The sequence below is a fragment of the Oryx dammah genome, unplaced genomic scaffold, assembly GCF_014754425.2.
Source record: "Oryx dammah isolate SB20612 unplaced genomic scaffold, SCBI_Odam_1.1 HiC_scaffold_27, whole genome shotgun sequence".
NCBI lineage: Eukaryota > Metazoa > Chordata > Mammalia > Artiodactyla > Bovidae > Oryx > Oryx dammah.
The window spans coordinates 31,555,239-31,578,588 of NW_024070211.1; the positions used below are offsets into that span (position 1 = coordinate 31,555,239).

Sequence of the window (23,350 nt, forward strand, 5' to 3'; positions counted from 1 at the left end):
TAATTCTCACTTGAGTTCTTCTAGAGCCAACAAGAATCTCTTCATCCCTGAAAAGCCTGAAAAGATGCACTTTCTACTTATTCAAGTACATTTCAAGAACATTTCACTTAAGACCTCTATGAATCTTTAATGACTCTTTCTAGGACTGTATATTGTATCTCGCAGACTTCACTGAGTTACTGGGCACTGAGAAGGGTGACTGGCATAAATCAATGATATTCTAAGAGATCTAAGGTCATTCAAAACCCAACTAGACTTTCATTCCTATAAAATATTCCAGTTTACAATTAGAGAAAGGAACACAATAGCAAAGAATTGGTTGCTGTTTCTTTTAAGGCTACCATGAGCTACCACTGACACCGAAGCTAAGAAGTGACTTTTCATTGAGTTTGTTCTTCTGATTTATGCTGATTTCTCCACCTCTTGATTTTCAATCTTCAAAAATCAAAGATAGTAGCACCGCAAATTACATTTATAAAAATTAAAAGTGAAATAAGTATAAATAAAAGGTCCAGTCAAAACCACACCACTTCAAATAATGAGAAAAAAGCTCATCTGTTTTGTTTACAATTAGTAGAATATGTGCTTTACCTGAGAAGATCTACAAAATCCCAAAACAGAGAAGCACTTTCCCTCCGATTTATACCTCATTTGTTCCTCATCCACTTTAGAGAAAGGAATGATATCACTCCCATAGCGGAATCCTGGAGAACAAGAGAAGAGCATCTGTTAAGCATATGGGGCCTCATTTTCTACAAGCTGAAATTGGCCCCACACATACATTAACAATATATGCACACTCCGGATCAAGCCTCTGTATACTGTTCCCTGGAATCAAATTTCTGTCCCTTGTGATCAATGAGGGAAAAGAAGCAGCAGATCCACAAACATATATAATACAGAGATAATTAAAATCTAATTACATTTTTTTAAGTAGCAAATTCTGCCATCTAGTTACCTTGATGATTATCCAGCCTAGAAGAAAGAATAGCAGCAAATGCAATGTACTAGTAATCAACCAAATATAAACCATGAATGACTATAAAGTATAATCATGATTTATAAAAATAATAACAAGAACACATTTATTCAGAAATCTGGAGATCTACAGAGAAAAACACCCATTGGAAAATTTCAGAACAAAATGTTCCCAAAAATGGATGCTAGAGATATATAAATGCCTAATGGAAGATGCCAAAATTTTTCTATTCAGAAACATTCAATTGATATGCTGGATATTTTTCTGCATTTAAATTTATTTTATTTCTGGGGTAGGATTGTCTATATATATATTTTTTTAATTACTTAGGGTATTCATACACATATAGGCTCTTGGCTCCTTAAAAAAACTCCAACCCTGTTTCAGGGTCTTTGCTCTATGCAAGGTCGTGCCCTTTCATTATACAGTATTATATGTTTAAAGATAAAGATATAGTAGTATATGTTTAAAGATGTTGAAAGATCATCAAAATCCAAGGAGTCTGACCTTGGGCAGATAAAAAGGAAAAGCATATGCATGCATCTTCACTCCAAGAAACAAAGAAACGTGTGTGTCTGGGGCAGATTCTGTGATCCAGTGTTTATTAGTCCCTCTGACTCTGTTCATGCAATGTATTTGATTAAAAAGAGACATGTTTCTGTATGTCTTAATAAAAGCTAATGATAAAAATTTTCAACAAAAAATTAAGAGGGAAATACATGGCACATAAGAGTGGTAATGTTTTTTCAGACATCTTACTTGAATTGTTTAAGAGTAATTTGAAACTGCTCATTAAAAGTGTCATGTTTTCTGGTTCATCTTTTAAAGGGCAAATCAATTACTGCAACTTTTGTATATGGCCAAAAGTAGAGAACAGACTACAAATATGACCACAGTCTTTGCTCGTATTAACTAATCTCTCTATCTAGAAGAGAGAACTCTACCTATTAGCGGGTAGAGAGCAGAGGACAGGCAAAGGAAGCATGTAGGTAACTGCAAAAACCTAAGAGAGAAAAGCTATACACCTATACTCTGAATTTAAACCATATTTAACTCTTTCCTCTCCATTGTTCTACCAATGAATTTGCTTTTTGCCTAAAATAAACCAGAGTTGCTTTCTCTGCTTGCATCCAAAAGAATTGGCACCCTCATGTCTAGTTCCTTCTCCTTCCAATTCATCCTATACTCAGATGTCCTGTTAATCGTCTTAAAACACAACTGTGACATTCTGCTCCTCAAAATTATTAACAGCTTCATGCTGCTCTCAAAATTAAGCATCAACTCTTCAGTGTATCATTCAGAGCCCTTCCTAACTCAGAATAGTATGGCGAAACACAGACTCTTGCAGCCCTGGGTTCAAATCTACTAGCTGTTAACTATGTGATACTGCACATGTTAATGAATGTCTTTCAGCCTCAGTTCTCTTACCTGTAAAATGGGAACAAGAGTGCCTACTTCACTGCTTGCTATGAAGATTAAAAGAGAAAATGCAGGTTGTCTTTTATATACTGCTCTGACCACGAATCTGTATATGCCCAGCACATCTTACCCAACTACTCAGTATCACTGAGAAGGCCCTCTACTTTTCTGGTCTTATGCCCCTAATTATGTTAATCCTCCTACGATGAGACAGTCATTATACTAGGATTAAATGACTATCAAGTAGTGGAGCCAAGATTCTAACCAGTCTGACTCCAAAATTTCTGTTCTTAACCACACTCTACCAATGAGCTGAATTAAAGAATTAGTAGAGATTATGGGATGGTAATTATATTCTAAATATAACCAATGAGAACAAAGAAAGGAGGCATAACCACTACCACTTTTAATCACTCTCCTACCCCCTGAAACCCTGCAAAACATATAAATATACACAAACACTGTGATACAATGCCACACAGATAAAAGGAATTTTTTCAAGGCTTGCAAATTAAAATTATACTGAGACTATTTACCACATAGTAGTCTGGTGATAAATTTATTACATAAAGACTCTGGCTTCTATCTTAACCATCATTTGGTATCTTATCATTTTAGCTCTTGAACATTCAGCTGGTTTCTAAGCCCTCTGGATAGAGACATGATCTAAATACACTCTACAGAGCCAATGGATACATACATGAAGTACAACTCTAAAGATCCCAATGAATATTAAGCAACATGACAAATATAAATAATTTTTCTTATCCCCTAAATTACCTTAAGGGAGCTAATCTGGCACATTATGAGACCTGAAGTCGGCATTCAGAAAAATGATCACCATGGAAGTAAAAGATTCACAAAAAAAGTTGCTTCACCCATGTTAATACAAGCATTTCCCTAGCTAGTAAGCTTCAGACTTCAAAACAAAGCCAAGTATTAAGTCCTGTCACTTGAGAAGAGGGAGAGGGTGAGATGAATGGAGAGAGTAGCATGGAAGCATATACACGAACACATGTAAACAGCCAGCCAACGGGAATTTGCTGTACAACTCAGGGAACTCAGTCAGACTGGGGCTCTGTAATAACCTAGAGGGGTGGGAATCGGCGGGAAGTGGGAGAGAGATTCAAGAGGGAGGGACATATGTACACCTATGGTTAATTCATGGTGATGTATCATAGAAATCAAACCAGTATTGTAAAGCAATCATCAACAATTAAAACTAAATAAATAAAACCCAGAGAGACCGAATGCATGAACATACTCCTGTTTCAGAACAGCCCTGCCCAAGCCCCAGTTAGATGAGTTACAGAACCCAGCACCCCATGATTCCCTCACACAGATGTGTCTCTAGACAAATAACAGTACAAAACCCAGCCTGCCTCATATCATCTTGAAGAAAATCTTCCAGGAAACAGTGAAACTCTCACTGGCATAATACCTTGAATAGTATCCTCTTTTGAAACTTCAGTTTCATCATCATCATTCAAGCAATAAACTGTTTCTTTCTGTATATCTTCTTTTTTCAGAGTTCTTGCATCCACAACTGTCCAAGACGTTTTAACTTTCTCCTGGGTAATCTGATTTCCAAAAGAAAAATAAAGGGAAAAAAAGGCAAGTCAGGATTCAGACTGACGAAAGAGGAAAAACTAATATACTCTCTGTTTTACAGAAAAAAATCCAAAACAATCACTCCAGCTACACTGGTTTGTCGTCTCTGGTTTACTGTGGATATTTGTTTTATAATCCTTTCTACAATTTATTTTCCCCAAGGGTAATCCATAGATAAATATTAATATTCATAGATACTCAAACACTTTCTATGTAAAACCCACAGACTGTTTAACAAAAGACCCTACATTTTGTTACCATATTTTTTCAATAGAGAAGAAAGAGGAAAGCAGTCTATCAGTAGTCAGAAATCAAATGAAAAAGAAGCTACCAAAAGAAAAAAAAAAAGGAAAGAGACTTATTCTCATTCTCAAGGACACTATTCTAGGCCTTGAAGTACCTCCATGGTGTTCATGCATGCAGTATGCTTTGGAATTAAGTCCTTGAATATTAAAAGATAAAAAAACACTTTATAAAAAAACATGTACATTTTATATATTTAATATGTTTATATATTTATTTTGTACATTTAAAGAAAAAAGGCAAGGAGGGTCATGTGGAGGCATGGATCAGAGACTGATATTCAAACTGGTATGTCATCAAGTCATTACCAAAAACAACGCATTTTTCAAAGTGTGCTATTATGCACATATGCTACAAAAGGCCATTTCACAGTAATAGGTCAAAATGTGTTCATATTTTTTAGATGCTATTACTACCAGATCATTAATAATTGAATTAGATGTGACTGAGCTTTAAAAACTCTGAACTTAACTCTGGTGTGTATCTGTATTTCTGCTACAATACTACAATAATGCAACTTAACGCATTTCATTTTCTTTCTTTTAAAAAAGAAAAGGAGAGGGAAAGACTTGAAACTTGTGATTAACAATAAATTGTCAATGGAGAGAAAGAGAAAGAGGAGGGAACCAACTTCTCTTACAGACAATTCTTAAAACTTCCTCTCCTACCATGCTTTTTACATAAAAGCTAAATAGAGATGAAATAAACAGGCAGAGCAGTTAGAGAAGCAGTAATTATGGTTTTGAATTACCCACACATGAATTGCCAGTTTCTTATATAAGCACATTTGTCTGCCTGGTAACATTTCTTTAAAAAATGTGTACCTACCACTTACCGATTTATAAGCCACAATCTTTATAGACAAATTGGAGCCAATGGTCAGTTGACAGGACCAGGGCATGGAACGCCTCTCCGTTTTCTTAAAGACACACAGCTGTCTCAGACTCTCACTTAACAAAGAAAAATGTATTATGAAAGCAGCAATTTTAAAATGTTAACCTTTGCTGGATGTTGCATTTAGTTTTCTAGACTGAGAAGTGAGATGCTGTTGATCATAAAGAGAAGAACAGCAGCTGATGACAAGCAAAACTTGTGGCAACTCTCAGTTGGGAGAGAGCCAGAGTACAAATGAGTTGGCTGAGGAAGGAGCTGAATTCCAGCTGGACTTCACTAACAGGTGAAAAGGAACATTTCTATCTTCCCTCATTCAATCTTTTCTTTCAACTCAGCCAGTTGTTTATAACATTTCTTTTTTTAGGATCAAGGACACTGTGAGGATATGATACAAGCACATTCATAAATGCATTTGCACAACTCCCTTAAAATCACAGACCTCAGGATAAAAAGCCCTACTCTAGGATATTAAAGGATGGGCTCCATCCTATAATGTCACTGTTCACTGTCATTGAACTCTCCAATTTTTTAGTTTGTTTCCATTCTCTTAAATGAAAGACATGATGAGTATATGCACATTGTGGAGACAGTTAGAAAATGATCTTTCAGGAGATAAAGGAACTTAGCAGTCCATACTGTCTTAAAATAAAGCAGATATAATAGCCGTAGGTTTCTCAGTCGGCAGGGAAGGGGAACTGGGAAGTAGCAAACACAATGTACAGAGCTAGTTCCTTTCAACATTAGTGAAGATCAATTCTACTTTCATCTGGTTCCTAATCAAATATAACAAAGAAAAATACAGGCGAGAGGTGGAACTTATGGAATTCACTAAGGATTATCTGGCATTACCCAGAGTTACGGACAAATAGGCCTCAAGAGACTCCAGTTTTCAGGAACAATTTACAGTGAATAGTAGATATTCTACCTGATACTCTGCTCCAAAGCTTATGGTACACCTTGGCTTTGTATTCGTTGAAGAATGAGTGTGTCTGCAACCAGGTTTCACCTGTCTCACAGGACACTGCTGGTTGTACTGTGAGTCATGTCTAAAATAATCAAGAGGTTTGGATTCTGTTCCAGGGGAAGTTCTAAAGACCAGCATCTTATAGGTAACATCTGAGAACAACTGGATAAGCTCTGCAGTAGATATGAACCTCCTCAAATTAGAAGTCTCGTTATCTCCCACTAACATCTTCTAGATGAGAATAAGCCTAGCCCAGGGCTGTCCTGTAGAACTTTGTGCAATGAGGGAAGTGTTGTATTTCCAACTGTGCCTGTACAATAGGCTACTGAGCACTTGAACTGTGGAGAGTATGACTGAGGGACTAGAGTTTTAATTTTATGTAATTTTACTGAATTTAAATTTAAGTAGCCACCTGCGGATAATGGCTACTATATCAGATGGCCAAGTTCTGATCCATACCTTCATGGCAGACCTGAAATCAACATAGCTTCAAAAATGGTAAGAGAGACTTGCCTGGTAGTCCAGTGGTTAAGACTCTGCTCTCCCAATGCAGAGGCCTTGGGTTCCAACCCTGGAAACTAGATCCCAGGGGTCACAACTAAAGACCCTGCATGCAGCAATTAAGACCCAGTGCAGCCAAATAAATAAATAAACATTTTTAAAAAGGTGAGGACAACACATAGTAATTTCCCTCCTTGCTGTAAGAAACTTTTTTAACAATAATTTTATTGGCTGATAATTCTTTCAATATCATGGTGAATGTGTTCACTTTAGGCATGTATTCCCATATTAAACCAAGCTATGTTCAAATTTGAGAGAATAATAATTTAGAAAAACACATTCGAATGTATTACAATTAGAACACATACTAAGACAAAGAAACATCACTTTATAGGATTCCTCTTTGATTCTTTCACCAACCCCTTGGGATATTACAGTTTAATTTCCAAAATCCCCATTTACCTGCAATTTTCCAAGAGTATCTATACTTAGAAAAGCAGGTTGATCACTTATCAACTATAGCTCATTAGAAATATGTGAAAATTGTGATTGAGAAGAAAAATTAGAGCAGATATACATTACCGCTACTCAAAAAAATCTTAATTGTTGATCTACTTCAACAATTAAGAATTTTATTTAAAATGTTCGTGCTTTGTGTATTTATTGATAAACTAGAATGAATTCTTCAATATTAAGTAGTAGTATTCCTGAAAATCTGAAACTCTAAAAAAGCCATACTGTGTGGTAGAGTATGCTGCCAACACTTTTACCAAATCAAGCCCCTCAAATATACACCATTCCAGATGCCATGGACCCCTCTCAGGTTCTTTGCTCAAACTAAGTGTATATCCAATTCCAACCAAGAATAACACAAAGAAGATCGTCTCTCCCACTATCTCTGGATGGCTGAAAAAAGCAGCTTGCTTTATTGTTATGTTGTACTGCAGAGATTTCACATTTCTTGCCTTTACAAAGTCCATATGGAATAAGTAGGTTATAAATTTGGGGGTTTTGTTTTGTTTTTGCCTGACCAAACTACTTTGTGACAAAAGCTTTTTTAAAAAAAAAAAAAAGAATGACTCTATGATATATAGGGACTTCTCTGGCAGTCTAGTGCTTAAGACCCTGCACTTCCATGGCGGGGGGCATGGGTTCGAACCCTGGTCAGGATGCACACTGCACAGCACAGTCAAAAAGCTAAAAATAAATGAATAAATGGGAAAAAATTACTATATTATAGTATACTGCCTCCAAAACCTAAATCAGAGCACAAGAGGATACTGAGTATTATCTCAGATCTGATACTACTTTTATAATTAAGAATATTTTTTAGGTGTATGACAAGGAAGGGCCTAAGAAATGTACTCCAAGCTTGGCATAAAGAAGAAATCTACCACCTCATCTTTTATCATTTGACTTGTTAAATCTTTCATTATATCTATATATTTCCAACCTCTCCTGACAGTCCTGGAAATAAAGGAGAAACCTTGTGCCAACCATGCAAACTTCAAAGAAAGGGATTAGAGGCTGGTATACCATTTTTTAATAAAAACCAGAGTACTTATTAAAGTGTTAGTATAACTGCTAATTCAAGAATGGCTCAGAAAAGGAAAAGCATTAGAGAGCTCTCTGATCAAAAGAGAAATGAATATGCTTATAACTGAAATTTGTAGACAATGTTTTCAACTTCTTACCTAAAGGAATAAATTTCCTCCAGCCCATCTTCACCTTCTAAAGACATCATCACCTTTTTCACCATCTGAATACCTTCTTTTTGCTGCTCGGTGATTCCTTTTGGAGGAAAGGAAGGCTCATGGTGGTCTGAGAGCAAGCTGCCATCTCCTCTGTCCCCAGTTCCACCTTTCTTGACAATTGGGAAAGGCAAACTATCAAGAAAAGATCAGCAGTAGTTAAGAAAACAAGTTCTGAAGCCAAATTATAAACTGGGTTCCAATTCTGTGACTGTCACTCACTAGCTATGAGAAAATGGGCATGTCAGTCAACTTCTCTGAGCTTTACATTTCTCAGCTGTCAAACAGCACTCAGCTATGTTAGCCAGTACTCTTACCAGTTTCAAGTAACTGAAACCTCTTTGGTTTGGACTTTATGGGGGAAATTTATTGGCTTACATAACAAAATAATTGAAAGGGCAAGGTTGCGCATGGCCTTAGGATGACTAGATCCAAAGTCTCAAACACCACAAGGATTCTGTGAGCCTTTCACTCTATCTCCGTATTTCATCTTCATTTGCCTTTATGCTGGCCCTGCTCTCTCCTCCACATTGCGTCTGAACACCCTCAAGCTCATAAAGCCCAATTCCACTACCAAAGAGGGATTGAGGGTTTAACCCTCTACTCTCCAATTCAAAAAACACAAAATCAAAAGCAGGAATCAGTGGTAACCTGGGGGCCAGATCTAAAGAGGTCAGCTTTCATTCAAGCCATAAGGTTAAAGAGTAGGAAGAAATGCTTCCTAAAAAAAAGCTGGATGACATTCTAGGCAGACAAAAATAACAAACAAATGCCCATTAATGATTTCTCAAGGTTATTATAAAGATCAGTAAGATAAAGTGTTAAAATACTTATAACACAAACATTATCATCATTATTTTAGATATAAAGTTCTTATACAGAAATCAGTTAATTGCTAGAAATAAGTAAAACCAATTTTGTTCTTGCTTCACTCCAGTTGTTTGACTGAAATGAGACTAAAACTAGATTGGGATCAACAGTCATGGGAATAGTCAATATACAAATTGAAAAGTAAACCAATGAAACACATTTTATGATAATAATCTATATGATACTTTATAAATACTCATATAAACAGTCTCATTTCATCTTTATATTATAGGTAGACAGAGATTTTTATCTTCATCTTCTGAAAAGAAATGGAATATACAGAGATAAAATAATTTAGCCAAAGCCACATAGCTAAAGATGAGCAAAGACCTGGTCATCTGACTGTAGCATGTCACCCCACTTGGTCCCTGGAAACCCAAATGGCTTCTTCAGTTTACTCAACATTATCTGTTAGTCACCCCATGTGGATTTTTAAAGTGATTCTTTTATCATTTTATTTGCCATCATTAAAACAGAGCTTCCTGTTTACATTTTTTTTTCTACATATTGTTTGCATGACAGATGTGTATGTCCTGCATTACATGAAAAAAAAGCTTCCAGGGAACAGGATATGGCACATCGTGTTTGCATGAGACTATTGCCGCTTCCAGAGCATCAACCAGGAAGAAGGGATGATGAAAATAAAGGGTCAGGAAGGTCTGGTCCAACTAGAAGAATTAATCATACATGGGAGACACCAAACAAGAAAACCCAAAACTCTACTTTGGATGCTACAGGTCTGCAGCAAAGGAAGAGAGAGTTAATCCAATCAGCATTTTATAAACAACCAGTCAAATACCAAGCCAGTGGAAGAAAAGGCTCTGTTCTGTCTCAGCTTGCTTTACAGTACTGCTCACAGAAAAGGAAAAGCGGCCCTTTCCATTGAAACTGACAGAAGGACAGGATGTGTGAAGGATGTAAAGACAGCTGAGATTATGAGCAGGGAACAGGAACCACGCTGGGCTTTTGAAGTGCTGAGAAAACCTCGACTCAGTGAGAAGAATCACTTACAAAGCACTTAATTTCTCTCAAGTACCATCTTAACAAGTATCAGCTTGATGGCTTATTCTGAACTATTTTTCTTCAGTTCTACAGAAAGGAGATGCCCCTCAGCAGTCTTAAGAAGCACATACACGCAACAGAGGTTCTTAATTCCCCATTGGCAGACAGTTTTAAAGAAGCCATGGGCTTACCACTTGGAGCTGGAGGCTTCCTGGTAGCGCTCTCAATCTGAAAAATGAGTGTCCTCAGAAGACTAATAATTCAACATTCTACACTATCACTCTGGTTTTACCAAAAAACAGGACAAGAAAAAACAGGTTTTAGATGAAGCAGGAAGGATTAATGTAGTGAAAAGAACTTTCTGTAAGGGATATAAAATAAAGAAAGTACCTGGAGGGGAAATTCAAGTTAGTGAGAGAGGAGGGACTCTCTCCCTAGCAAATTGTGAAATATATTTTCCCCCTAAGATTGTTACCTCATCTGTAAATACACACAGCAAATTACATTTTATAAATGTGTATGTATCCTTTAGATCTGAAAGAGTTAAAAATAAGCATATGAGTTTAAAATGGTTCCCAAGTTGACATTCCTCTCTATCCTAAAAACATCTACTGTCTTTAAGACACAGTTCTCTAGGACATTTAAGAGAAGACACTACCAATCTGTGTAACTGTTGGGTAAAGTCTTCTATGCAGGCAGGGGATGAACTGAATGATCTTAATAGATTTCTCTAATTCCTCAGTTCTTTAAGTCTAAGAACAGCACCAACATCGGCTACAGAGCTAAATTCCCATGTTTCACTGTGACTTTCATCCCTTTATCATCAAAACTCAGAAGAGTTACCAGAACACAGAGAGTAATCAATGAGCGCTGGCTGAAGTTATTGATGTGGCAGATTCTGACTCAAGAGCAGAGACGACTTCTGCAAACCAAGCACTCTATGAAGGGGTCCTATCACTGCATCATGAGAGCACAAAAGCTGTCCACAATTATCATTCGTATGGTCTTACAAGAACTGCAGGGAGATGCCAGATTTCTTCAGGTTATGAATTATAATATCCAGCTGATCTCTGCTGAATGGGCTGCTGAGGTCAGTGAACACTTCAATATGCCTCTTCTCAAACTTCTTTCCTCTAGAAGAGAGAGTCAGCACATTAACAAATCATTCTTCTGAATCATTTCCTACAAATTCGAATGTACTTAGTTACTGAGCAGAAAAAGGGTAAGGAATCAGTTAGCTCCAGTTAACAATGTGATTGATGCTAAGTTCTTACTAAACACATAATCAACCCAGGTGTGAGTCATACTTTAAACATCTTAGGCAAAATTTTTGAGCATTATGGAAATATTAGGTCTCTGATTTCTGAACTTTAACCACCTCAGTTAAAGGAGGGGTCACTATGATAAAAAAAAGGATCCCCTTCCAGCCTTCAGAAGGTAGAATATAAACAAAGAACTCTCCCGGCTTCCCTGGTGGCTCAGACGGTAAAGAATCCACCTGCAGTGCGGGAGAACTGGGTTCAGCCCCTGGGTTTGCAGGGTACTACAACTACAACTGTGCAAGGGTTCTTTTCCCAAACAGTCTGGTTCCACACTGAGAGGTTCATTTCCAACTTTCTTCAGCTGAGATACTTACAAAGTTTCTTCTTGAATCAAATCCATGCAGACGATGAGGGCATCCAGGACTCAGCTGGTTAAGGGCAGAAGATAACACCAAACAGTCCCTTTATCCCCTCAAAATGCAACTTTCCCCCAGTGAGACCCAGTGCTGGAATCTGTGGACACTGGGCTGACTGTGTGATGATTTAAAAGTACTTGTCCAAGTGTCCTTCTTCCAAGTTTATTTCACTAACATATATCCATATATATATTAAAAATCAAAGTAGACTCCCTAAAACATACAACCAGGAAAAATGAAGTAAGCCGAAAGGTAATCTCACATATTCCACTCATTGAATGGAAAACTATGATGCCGTTTTACTGTACCTAGAACTCATCTTCTGTGGTTACAGCCCACTCTCACACATGAAGTGAGCCGTAACGTAGCATCGGGAAGTCACTCCCAGCCCAGCAGCACCTCCCAGTGACCAGAGATGGCATCACTGTTTAAAAAAATAAGAGGAACAGGACACCTTAAAATCAGGACACCTGTGGAAGAAACTGTTAAGTCTCACAGTTGGGGCATCAGTCCGATTTTTGGCATACAGATATCCTCTATCCAGGAAGGTTAGAAGAATGCTAATGCTGTACTCTTTGTACAGCATTATGTCCAAACATATCTAACCATTGCCACCACCATGCCTTCTGCACACAGTTAACACACACACACCCTTCTGATACTTCCCATCCTCTCAATGTCACTAGGGCAGAGACTGGAGGGCTTGGAGTCCAGGCACCCAACCCAACCTTTTAATGTGTAAATAAAAGTCCACTCACCCAACCAATTAATGGGCTTGGAGTCCACCCACCCAATCAATTAATGTGTAACTAATTTGACATTAAGTCCTAATGCGCATCACATCCATGATGTGTCCAGCGCCAAAAATGTCCATATACTCAGAGCAAGGACTCTTACAGAACCTCACTGAACTAGATGACAATTCCCCAGGTTAAAGGAAATTTCCTCAGAGTCTTCTCTGGCTGAAAAAAGGATACAGTCAGCTTGCTGAGAACCTGGCTGGATTTTGCTCTCAATGTCCTCCAGCAGGTCAAAATCCGGGCGCATCAGATGTCTGTGCACCGTGATGTTCTGATACTGATCCTCACCAGCAAGGGCGTTCTCGGTGCCATCGGTACCAAAAAGGACCAACGCAACTTCATCTTTGTTCTCAGCAAACACCTAGAGAAGCACAGAGAAGGCTGCAAATCATACAATACCACCTGGAAGTCATGAGAGAGTTAATCCTCTGGGAGCCAGACAAGCATATTTCCCCTTGGGAGGCCCCTGGGGCCACTGGCAACAACAGGATACTGGACTAACTGGCCCCTGGGATTGACAGGCAGTGACAGTTCCTAGGTTCTAAGCAGACTTCTCACTGACTAAAGGTCCCATCCTTTCAACACCTTTTGTGGTGGAGGAATGGGTGGGTACTAACCGCTTTTGATGAGTTTCTTTGATGTGCTTCCACCCAAATCAGACTCTCATTTTCAGTGAAAACTAATTACACATGATTTGAAAAGATTTTAGTCTGTCTTTCTGGAATGACTATCCCTGGTTGAAATTTTCCAGAGATTACAAGAAAATTACTGGTTCATATTCTATATCCCAGCAATTTCACCTGTAGGTATATATACTCTCCAGAAGCCCTTACACATGTACACAAGAAGATAAGGGACAAGAAAGTTCAAGTTCACTTCAGCACTGTTCCTAACAGGGCAAAACTGCAAACAATCAACTGAAAAATGCAAAAACACACTGCAAAATATTTATATAATGGAATATTATACCCTAGTTAAAACAAAATGAATGAATTTGTTCAGTGTTTACCAACATGGATAAATCTCAAAAACCTAAGGTTGAGAAAAAGTAACTTGTGGAATTATATGTACTGCATAATACTATTACGTATACTTTTGAGAGCTTCATACAATACTAAATATTATTTACAAATATACTTAAATCCAAAGTGTAAAACATGCACAGTAATAACTGAAAATTCTGAGGAATGGAGGGGAGGAAGAGGAAAGAAAAGTGTTAGGAGGAAGACACACAGGAGGCCTTAATTTAAGATTTTTTAAGAAAGAAAAGAAAAATCAAACAAATAGTGTAAAACTTTAGGGCTATGTAGCTCTAGACAATGGGAAAACAGCTTTCCATTCTATTATTCTCTGTACGTGCTTCTTTTACGAAGCATTTCATAATGAAATTAAAAAAACAAGAAATAGTATGACGCGAAAGGCAGTCCTGTTCCCTGTTCCTACTCATTAACACAAGCCATCAGTAAGAAGAATGCTGCATGGGTAAAGGACGGAATTCTGTCCTTCTTCATCTCTCTCTGCTCTGCTAACAATTCCAGCTACAACCGCTGGTTGTACATGGAGGGAAGGTTCCAGTGGCTGGGGTTCAAATATTTCCAGCACACACGTGGGGTGGGCCAGCGAGAGTTCTAGCTGTATCCCACACAAGTACTCATCTTGAGGCAAGGTATTCTTGCTTGACGACAGACTCTCAGTCAGGAGAGGGGAGGAAAATTGCATGCAGCATGGGAGTGGCACCAGGTTTTGTCTCCTGGGCTTCCAGATTCACTCCGACTCCCATGCAAGGGGCAGAGCCAGAAATAATGACCAAAAGTACTGCTACTCTTGAAAAACTACATACACACTACACGGGGGCACAATAGCACTACTTAAATATCACCAACACAGGTTACTATAACCAAGAATGGGGTTAAGAGCATCCCGTCTTCTTTCAGACATTAGATTAGGGCTTCAGGTTATCAGAATTTGTAAAAAAAAAAAAAAAAAAAAAAAACTCTAGGATGACAGGTGGTAGGTACTAGTTCCAAGTGGAAAAGGTAACACCCAGAAGAAGCACAGAGGTGTCCAGGGGAGCAGTGGATGAAGCAGAGCTTCATGGACTTAGCAAAAGCAGCAGTCAAACCAGGTAGAAAGGGCAGAAATGAATAACTGAAATAATAATGATAATAAAAACATATACAGTGTTTACAATACACCAGGTCCTGTTCTAAGCATTTTATTCTTAGAGGTACTATTATTTTCCCCTATTTGACACACAGGACACTGAGGTACCATGTCTTCAAAGTGGTCTCCATCCATTCCTGCTCTCTCTGTATTTAGAGGCTACTCTTGAAAACAGCAGGGGAGTCTAATTCAAGGCCCCTTCTCCCCCACTGAACGTGAGCTAGCTAAGTGACCCGACTAACAGAAGGCAGTGGAAATGACTTTCTGGGACTTATAGAGCTAGGTCATAAAAGTCACATAAGCAGGTCTCTTAGAATATCCAGTCTTGGATATTTAGAACCAACTGCTATACTGAGCATCCCAAGCTACACGGACAGGCCACATGTAAGGGTTCTGGGGGACAGTCCCAACTGAGCACACAGCCACCAGAAGGCAACACTATCAGCCACGGGAGTGAGCCACCTCGGATGTATATGTAGGGCCCCACTGAACCTTGAGATGATTCAGCCCCAGCCACCACGGAGTGCACCCGCACGAGAGGCCTCAGTGAGAACCACCCGTCTCAGACACCCAGTTATCTCACAAAACCACAAGAGATGACTTTTTAAACTGTCATTTAAGACGTTAAGTTTTGGGACGGTAGTTTGTAACCAGTAAAAGGTAAATGGAATAGGCACAAGATAGTTGAAAGACTTATTCAAGATAGCAAGGTTAGTAAGTGACATGGCACAGCAAGGATTCAAACCCAGGTCACCTGGCTATAGCGGTTACATATTTAAACATTACATTGCCTCTTGTTTCGGAAAAGCTGCAATATCCAGTGGAGGAGCCAAAACGAGACAAGAAAAAGCATCAGGCTCTAATGGCAGCTGGACTTGTACATGAGTGTGTATAAGAAAAACTCCTCAGATTACCCCAAATACCGAGGGTGGACAACATAAAGCAGCGGGCATCTTGCATTATGGAGTTGAAGCCATAGACAGTTAAACCACGAGTTACAAGCTCAAGACCATTCTGAATCTTACCTGTCGCTGCACAAACATGGTTATCACCTTCTTTGCTAGTTCAAATGGGGATTCTTCACCAGCAAAGGAGTTACTCATGGCCAAGCCCACATCCATACACAGCACCACTGCTGCCTAGAAAAGAAGTCCCAGAGAGTGTGTGAGACAATATTAATGGTCATTAAAAAAAAGAAAGCAAAGGACATGTCCTTTGCTTATTTTTCTCAGATATTCAGGGGATGCATGATCAAGGGAGGGGAGTTGTTCAACATAGAGAATGGATGTAAGACATATAAATTTTTACTGTGGAGAAACTTTAAACAGTCTTGCTATTTCTGAAAGCTACAAAGTATTTTACCTGCCAGGACAGGAACATGCTCCAAGTAGCCGCTGCTCCTTTGGCCTGAGCCTGAGCATAAACCCATGGGGAGTGGATCCGAAAACAACCTGCAGGCAAGAGCTAAGTCCAGCCCAGCTCAGCCATGAATCCATCAAACCCAAAATTCAACTGACCTGTAGCTCCACGGCATGAGGACAGATGCTTTTGTTGCAAGCCACTGATTTGGAGTATAGTTTGTCATAAAGCATTTTTGTGGCAATAGGTGACTGTCACAATCTATATATGCTAAAATGATATACTCCGATAATTCAAATCAGTTTGTACACTGAGGATCTAAAATGAAGACTAAGACACCAAATCTATTCTTGGAGGGGACACAGACACATAAATGATACCAGCACAGTATTCCATGACTGAGGTATGCAGTGGGCACTAAGAAAGCACATAGGAAGGGGCATCTACCCAAGACTGGTGGAAGTGATAAAGGACAGGTAAGGAAGTGGAAAGACTTTCTAGACGTGTGTGAACAAGGGGAATCTCAGGGAGAGGAAACCAAATAAAGACTCTAGTCATTGGCTAGTAATCATGCATACTGGGGACTAAGGAAATAGGGCAAACATAAACTGAAAGTAAAATGGATACATGTAAAGTCCTACATTTGGCATGAAAAATTTAACTGAATTGGGTTGGAGGAGACTTAAACAAACAGCAGCTCACAATTTCAGGTGGATTATAAAATGTCACCAGCATGGCATGGCTACAGAAGTAGATTCCCCATGCTTACCCTATTCCACCCTCTAAAATAGTTTTGGTCCTAAATGGTATGGTAAAAAATATTTTCCATGTTGTAGTAAATTCATGGAAGGAAAAGACAGGTTTAATGGTTTAAAAACAAAAGACTAGATTAGCAATCTGGAGACCTGGAATCAGTCCCATCTTTTTTTTACCAAATAGCTACTACATTCTCAGGCATGTCACTTAACTTCACTGCTAATCCGTGGAGGCAGGAAGCAGTTGCTGGATTAAGTGGACTAAATGAGATATAAAGTCTTTTCCAGAGTTAACATTCTCTGACATTGACTGACAGTCTCACCTATGCTTTGTACTGATTGGACCACATCTGACAAACTGAGCAGTTCTGTTCATCACATTCTTATAAGACTAATATGAACATGAAATAAGCAGGTTAGCGAAGGATCTGGAGCATATGTGATGAGAGGAACAGGTAGAAAAAACTGGCTATTTGAACCAGACAAGAAGATTTAGAGGAACCTGATTGTTATCCTCATATAGTTGACAGCTGTGTTGCAAAACAGCTCTGCAAGAGAGATAATAGGATTAACAGATGGAAATTACATGGAAATTGATTTGACTCCATTATGACCAACCTATACAGCATATTAAAAAGTAGACACATTATTTGCCACCAAAGGTCTGTCTTGTCAAAGCTATGGTTTTTCCAGTGGTCATGTATGGATGTCAGAGTTGGACTGTAAAGAAAACTGAGCGCTGAAGAACTGATGCTTTTGAACTGTGGTGTTGGAGAAGACTCTTGAGAGTCCCTTGGACTGCAAGGAGATCCAACCAGTCCATCCTAAAGGAAATCAAATGAAGGACTGATGCTGACGCTGAAACTCCAATACTTTGGCCACCTGATGTGACTCATTGGAAAAGACCCTGATGCTGGGAAAGATTGAAGGCGGGAGGAGAAGGGGACGACAGAGGATGATGGTTGGATGGCATCACCGACTCAATGGACATGAGTTTGAGTAAGCTCCGGGAGTTGGTGATGGACAGGGAGACCTGGTGTGCTGCAGTCCATGGGGTCACAAAGAGTCGGACATGAATGAGCGACTGAACTAAACTGAGGGGAGGAAAAAATGATACCTAGAAGTAATCAATGAACTTGTTTTCTGAAACAACTATCTCCTGACCCTAGAATTCTTTGAAAAACCCAGATGAGCTCCTATCAGGGACATTACAGATGATATCTAATTTGGTTACATCTCAGGCAAGGCAAAACTATGGAAAGGAAAGACTATTTAAGTTTTTCCCTAATTTACAAAAAATTAAACACAATGCACTAATATTAAGAGAGCTCCACATTATAAATAGCATGTTTGGAGAAATTCCTTTGAGAGCAACAAAATTTACATCTCATAGTTTCAGTGCTCTGAGCATAAGAATCTTTTAAAAAGTAAGAGAGTCCCCAAATATGCTGCTGCACTTACTTAATATATAATAAGTTCATAAAGCTACTTAAAAAAAAGAAAACTCTAAAAAAGAGGACTAAGGGTCCTTTGCCAGGAATCAGCTATCCAAAAAATGTCAACAAACGTTTTCACACTATGGAACTTCTTATCTGAAAGCAGAGAATGGTCTATGTAGTATCTCAAGTTCTTTTCTGACAGCAGGAAGAAAACCAGGAAAAAGAAACTGAGCGGCATAGTGACGCCCGGGGCCCGGCCCCCCGGCATTTAAACACTGAAGCAACAAGGGAATTAGAATTTTGCTGTTAAGTCTACCTGCCGTAAACATCTGCTTTATTGGAGCTGAAAGTTTTCAGCAGCTGAAAGGAATAAAAGAGGTACGTGGCATAGGTTTATAACCATTTTAATCAGTATTTCCCTATGGGGAGGTGAGGGCACTAGGGACCACCTGCTCCAACTAGTATCTTATCTGTATACCAGTTGCCTAATAAAGGGCCTAGTTCTTGAGATTACGGATGGATGAATGAATGAACAACTCCTCCCAACACACCTACCTCTAGTGATCCCTCAGAGACAAGTACCACTTTCTGCCTATACTGAAAACACTATTTAAAAAATTCATCACCATACGTTATTAACCTGGGTCACTGAGAATCATCCATTCCTAGCAAGAGAAACATTCTCCAGAGCTCTGAGAGCAGAAAGCTTGTGTTCAAATTCGGATTCTACTGCTTATGGACTGGGTGACCTTGGGGCTAATCACTTTCTATAAGCTTTGCTTTTCTCAACTGTAAAGGAGAAAAAACGTTTTAACTTCTGGGCTTGTTGTGAAGATTAAGTAAGACAGGAATAAAACCTTTAGATCAGTGCTTCATCAGAGTAAGTTTTCAATAAATGCAAAATATTTGATATTCGATTACTATAGAGGTAATAATAGAACGGGGCTTCCCAGGTGGCTCAGTGATCTCTGGGTTGGTTAGAGCCTCTGGAGAAGCAAATAGCAACTGACTCCAGCATTCTTGCCTGGGAAATCCCAGGGACAGAGGAGCCTGGTGGGCTACAGTCCGTGGGGTTGCAAAAGAGTCAGACGCGGCTTAGCGACTAAACAACAATAAGGATGTTTCACATTTCAAATTATTTCACTTGCAATCCCTCTCTGATGTTTTACGAGTCTGTGGGATTGGTGCTTACCATAACTAACGTCCATCCTCACAGGTTTTTACAAACCAGATTCAGAAGTACCGGAGGAGTTGGAGGCAGGCTGGAGATGGAGAGGTACCGAGGGGAGGTCAGAGTGGGATGGGGACGGAAGTGGACCGGTGGCGCTAAAGTGAGCACGGAAGGACTGAGGAGGCGGCGGGGGTGGGGAGTGGGCGAGCCTTAAATTCCCTTTTTTCAGACTCCAAATGCCCAGTTTTTCTCACAGCGCATCGCTAGATCAGCCCACCACCGGGAACTCCCCTCCTCACTCCATGGCACCGCCATGATCCCATGATTCCTGCTTCCGAACCACCTTTTCCGCACCTCAGGCATAGACGTAGGCCCACGCGTACTGCTCTTTTTACCTTATTCCAGGACCGCGCCATGCTGCTGCCCCACAAGCGCCTCGGCCGCCTCTTCCGAGCGGGAACCTGCAGCGCCGAAACCCAGCACCGCCGGACTCGGAGCTGGAGTGGCTGGATTGCGGCAGGAAAAGCGGGGCCTGAAGGGGGCGGGGAAATTGTGCGTCGACACTCTGAGCATGCGCGGATTCACTGCGTTTGTTCCCTGGTTAAGGAACCGTGGACGGAGGAGCGTGGTAGGTTATACAGTCGATGGGGTCGCGACTGAGCGACTTCACTTTCACTTTAAGGAACTTAAAGAAATCAGTCGTGAATATTCATTGGAAGGACTTATGTTGAAGCTGAACTCCAATATTTTGGCCACCTGATGCGAAGAGCTGACTCATTTGAAAAGACCCTGATGCTGGGAAAGATTGAAGGCGGGAGGAAAAGGGGACGACAGAGGAGGAGATGGTTGGATGGCATCACCGACCCAATGGACGTGAGTTTGAGTAAGCTCCGGGAATTGGTGATGGACAGCAAGGTCTGGTGTGCTGCAGTCCATGGATTGCAAAGAGTTGGACACGACTGAGCGACTGAACTGAACTGAAGGGACTTTGTGGTCTTTGAACTTCCCAAATTTCTAGAATTAAGTAAATAGGAATCTCTTCTCCGAAAGAGTCACTCTCCTTTTCTCACATTGAGAATAACACAGTGTTTTATGTCAGAGATCTGGAGTTAGATCTACTTGTATATGAGCATGAATCCAGAAAGTCAGTTGACTTTCCTAAAATTCTGTTTCTTCTTATAAGAAGGGTAAGGAAAGACAGCAGATGCGATGACCTTAGAACCAGTTCGTGAAGGAAAAGTAGTTTTCCAGGGAATCAAAAGTGGAAACAGCATTCTTTCTTGAAGAGGAGGTGGGAATGTATATAGGCCTGGAGGCATGAACAGCATCTGCTAAAGATCTGCCAATACTTCAGAGTATACCTGAGCTTCACAGGTGGTGCTAGTGGTAGAGAACCTGTCTGCCAGTGCAGGAGACACAAGACTGGCAGGTTCAATCCCTGAGTGGGGAAGATCTCCTGGAGGAGGGCACTGCAACCCACTTCAGTATTCTTGCTTGGAGAATCCCATGGACAGAGGAGCGTGATGGGCTTAGCCCATATAGTCGCTAAAACTAGACAGGACTGAAGTGACTTAGCACATACCTAGTTTGGAAAGGGGGAAGTGAGGTTTAATTCAAGAAGAAGAATCGAGGGAGATGTTGTAGAAGTGGCAGCTGTCAATTATGGTGCCTGACAGTCTACTCACCCCCTTTCAAAGGAAGCTGTCCAGGCTGCAGCCCCTTTGAGGGAGGCAGGCCCAAGTTGAACCTTGCACAGAAAAGGCTATTTTCTGTACCAAATGATCCACAAGCTGATGGCTGATTGGACAAAGGATCTAGCAACTTGCAAGTGTCTGCGAACCTAGAACATTAAGTCTAATCATCTTGAAAATCAGACCTAAGAAAAGCAGATGTGAAGCTGGAAAGATGTGGGGAGGCCATGATGAGGGAGGGATCTTGAGGGAACCCAAATAACAAACAGACTGAAGCCAGAAGAGTCAGATACTTTCAGACTGTGCTTTTAGAGTCCAGGAAGTTCACCTAGATGTTGATTCAAGGAGTTCTTTTAAGGCTGAAATATTATTCTTAAAGTATTTTTTGTATGACAGTTAATTACTGGTGACTCACCATGGTGAAGGAGATCTCTATGCTTTATGTCCATGATTTTATCTTGTGTGTAGCCTCGATTTCCTTCTTTTTTCTCATTAGTATTAGAGAGATATGGACCAGTCATATCCATCAAGCTCCACCCAAATTGCGAATTATGAGCAAATAAGTCAATTGATTATTTTAATCCAGTTAAGTTTTACCTGTTACACAAGAGATAACTGAAACAATAGGGATGTTTTAAACTCTTGCTGTAGTGTAGATTAAGCTTTCCTTTGGAGTAAACAAAGGCAAGTAAAAAATTTTAATTTGAAATTACAATTTACATTGCTGAAATGTATTCGAGTTTGATATTGTTCTGATATTGCTCTGATGAACTACATAAGTGATGAATTTATGAACATTATACAAAATTAAAATGTGCAGGTTTTGTGTTCTGACAGGTGTAACGATGTTTATATGGGCAATTGGAAAAATTAGTTTAAAATCTTAACAAAGTACAGATATGAAATAAGTTTATATCCCAAAAGATGTGAGCAGTGATGTACCATGTTGATGTGATTTTAGAGTACATCATGAGAAATGCTGGACTGGAAGAAACACAAGCTGGAATCAAGATTGCTGGGAGAAATATCAATAACCTCAGATATGCAGATGACACCACCCTTATGGCAGAAAGTGAAAAGGAACTAAAAAGCCTCTTGATGAAAGTGAAAGAGGAGAGCGAAAAAGTTGGCTTAAAGCTCAACATTCAGAAAACGAAGATCATTAAAGAAAAAAGAAAGAAAACGAAGATCATGGCATCCGGTCCCATCACTTCATTGGAAATAGATGGGGAAACAGTGGAAACAGTGTCAGACTTTATTTTGGGGGGCTCCAAAATCACTGCAGGTGGTGACTGCAGCTATGAAATTAAAAGACACTTACTCCTTGGAAGAAAAGTTATGACCAACCTAGATAGCATATTGAAAAGCAGGGACATTACTTTGCCGACTAAGGTCCATCTAGTCAAGGCTATGGTTTTTCCAGTAGTCATGTATGGATGTGAGAGTTGGACTGTGAAGAAGGCTGAGCATCGAAGAATTGATGCTTTTGAACTGTGGTGTTGGAGAAGACTCTTGAGAGTCCTTGGACTGCAAGGAGATCCAACCAGATCATTCTAAAGGAGATCAGCCCTGAGTGTTCTTTGGAAGGAATGATGCTAAAGCTGAAACTCCAGTACTTTGGCCACCTCATGCGAAGAGTTGACTCATTGGAAAAGACTCTGATGCTGGGAGGGATTGGGGGCAGGAGGAGAAGGGGATGACAGAGGATGAGATGGCTGGATGGCATCACTGACTCGATGGACGTGAATCTGAGTGAACTCCGGGAGTTGGTGATGGACAGGGAGGCCGGGCGTGCTGCAGTTCATGGGGTTGCAAAGAGTCGGACACGACTGAGCAACTGAACTGAACTGAGTGAGTGAGTGAAGTCACTCAGTCGTGTCCGACTCTTTGCGACCCCATGGACTGTAACCTACCAGGCTCCTCTGTCCAGGCAATAGTACTGGAGTGGATTGCCATTTCCTTCTCCAGGAGGATCTTCCCGACCCAGGGATCGAACCCGG

The 23,350-nt window shown here is 39.9% G+C and overlaps 1 protein-coding gene across 1 annotated transcript in view; it reads right to left on the reverse strand.

The window, feature by feature from the left end:
* XRCC5 (X-ray repair cross complementing 5) overlaps positions 1–20,212 on the reverse strand; it is an 87,393-nt gene extending 67,181 nt beyond the window's left edge. Inside the window, exons 1-9 of the mRNA XM_040228547.1 lie at positions 20,055–20,212; positions 15,961–16,074; positions 12,950–13,133; positions 11,931–11,979; positions 11,305–11,427; positions 8,366–8,557; positions 5,148–5,262; positions 3,840–3,978; positions 592–704 (exon numbers count right to left, since the gene is read on the reverse strand). Coding sequence (XP_040084481.1) covers positions 592–704; positions 3,840–3,978; positions 5,148–5,262; positions 8,366–8,557; positions 11,305–11,427; positions 11,931–11,979; positions 12,950–13,133; positions 15,961–16,074; positions 20,055–20,075 — 1,050 coding nt within the window. The 5' untranslated portion in view covers positions 20,076–20,212. The remainder of the gene's footprint in view (positions 1–591; positions 705–3,839; positions 3,979–5,147; positions 5,263–8,365; positions 8,558–11,304; positions 11,428–11,930; positions 11,980–12,949; positions 13,134–15,960; positions 16,075–20,054) is intronic.
* Positions 20,213–23,350: the final 3,138 nt, after the last annotated feature.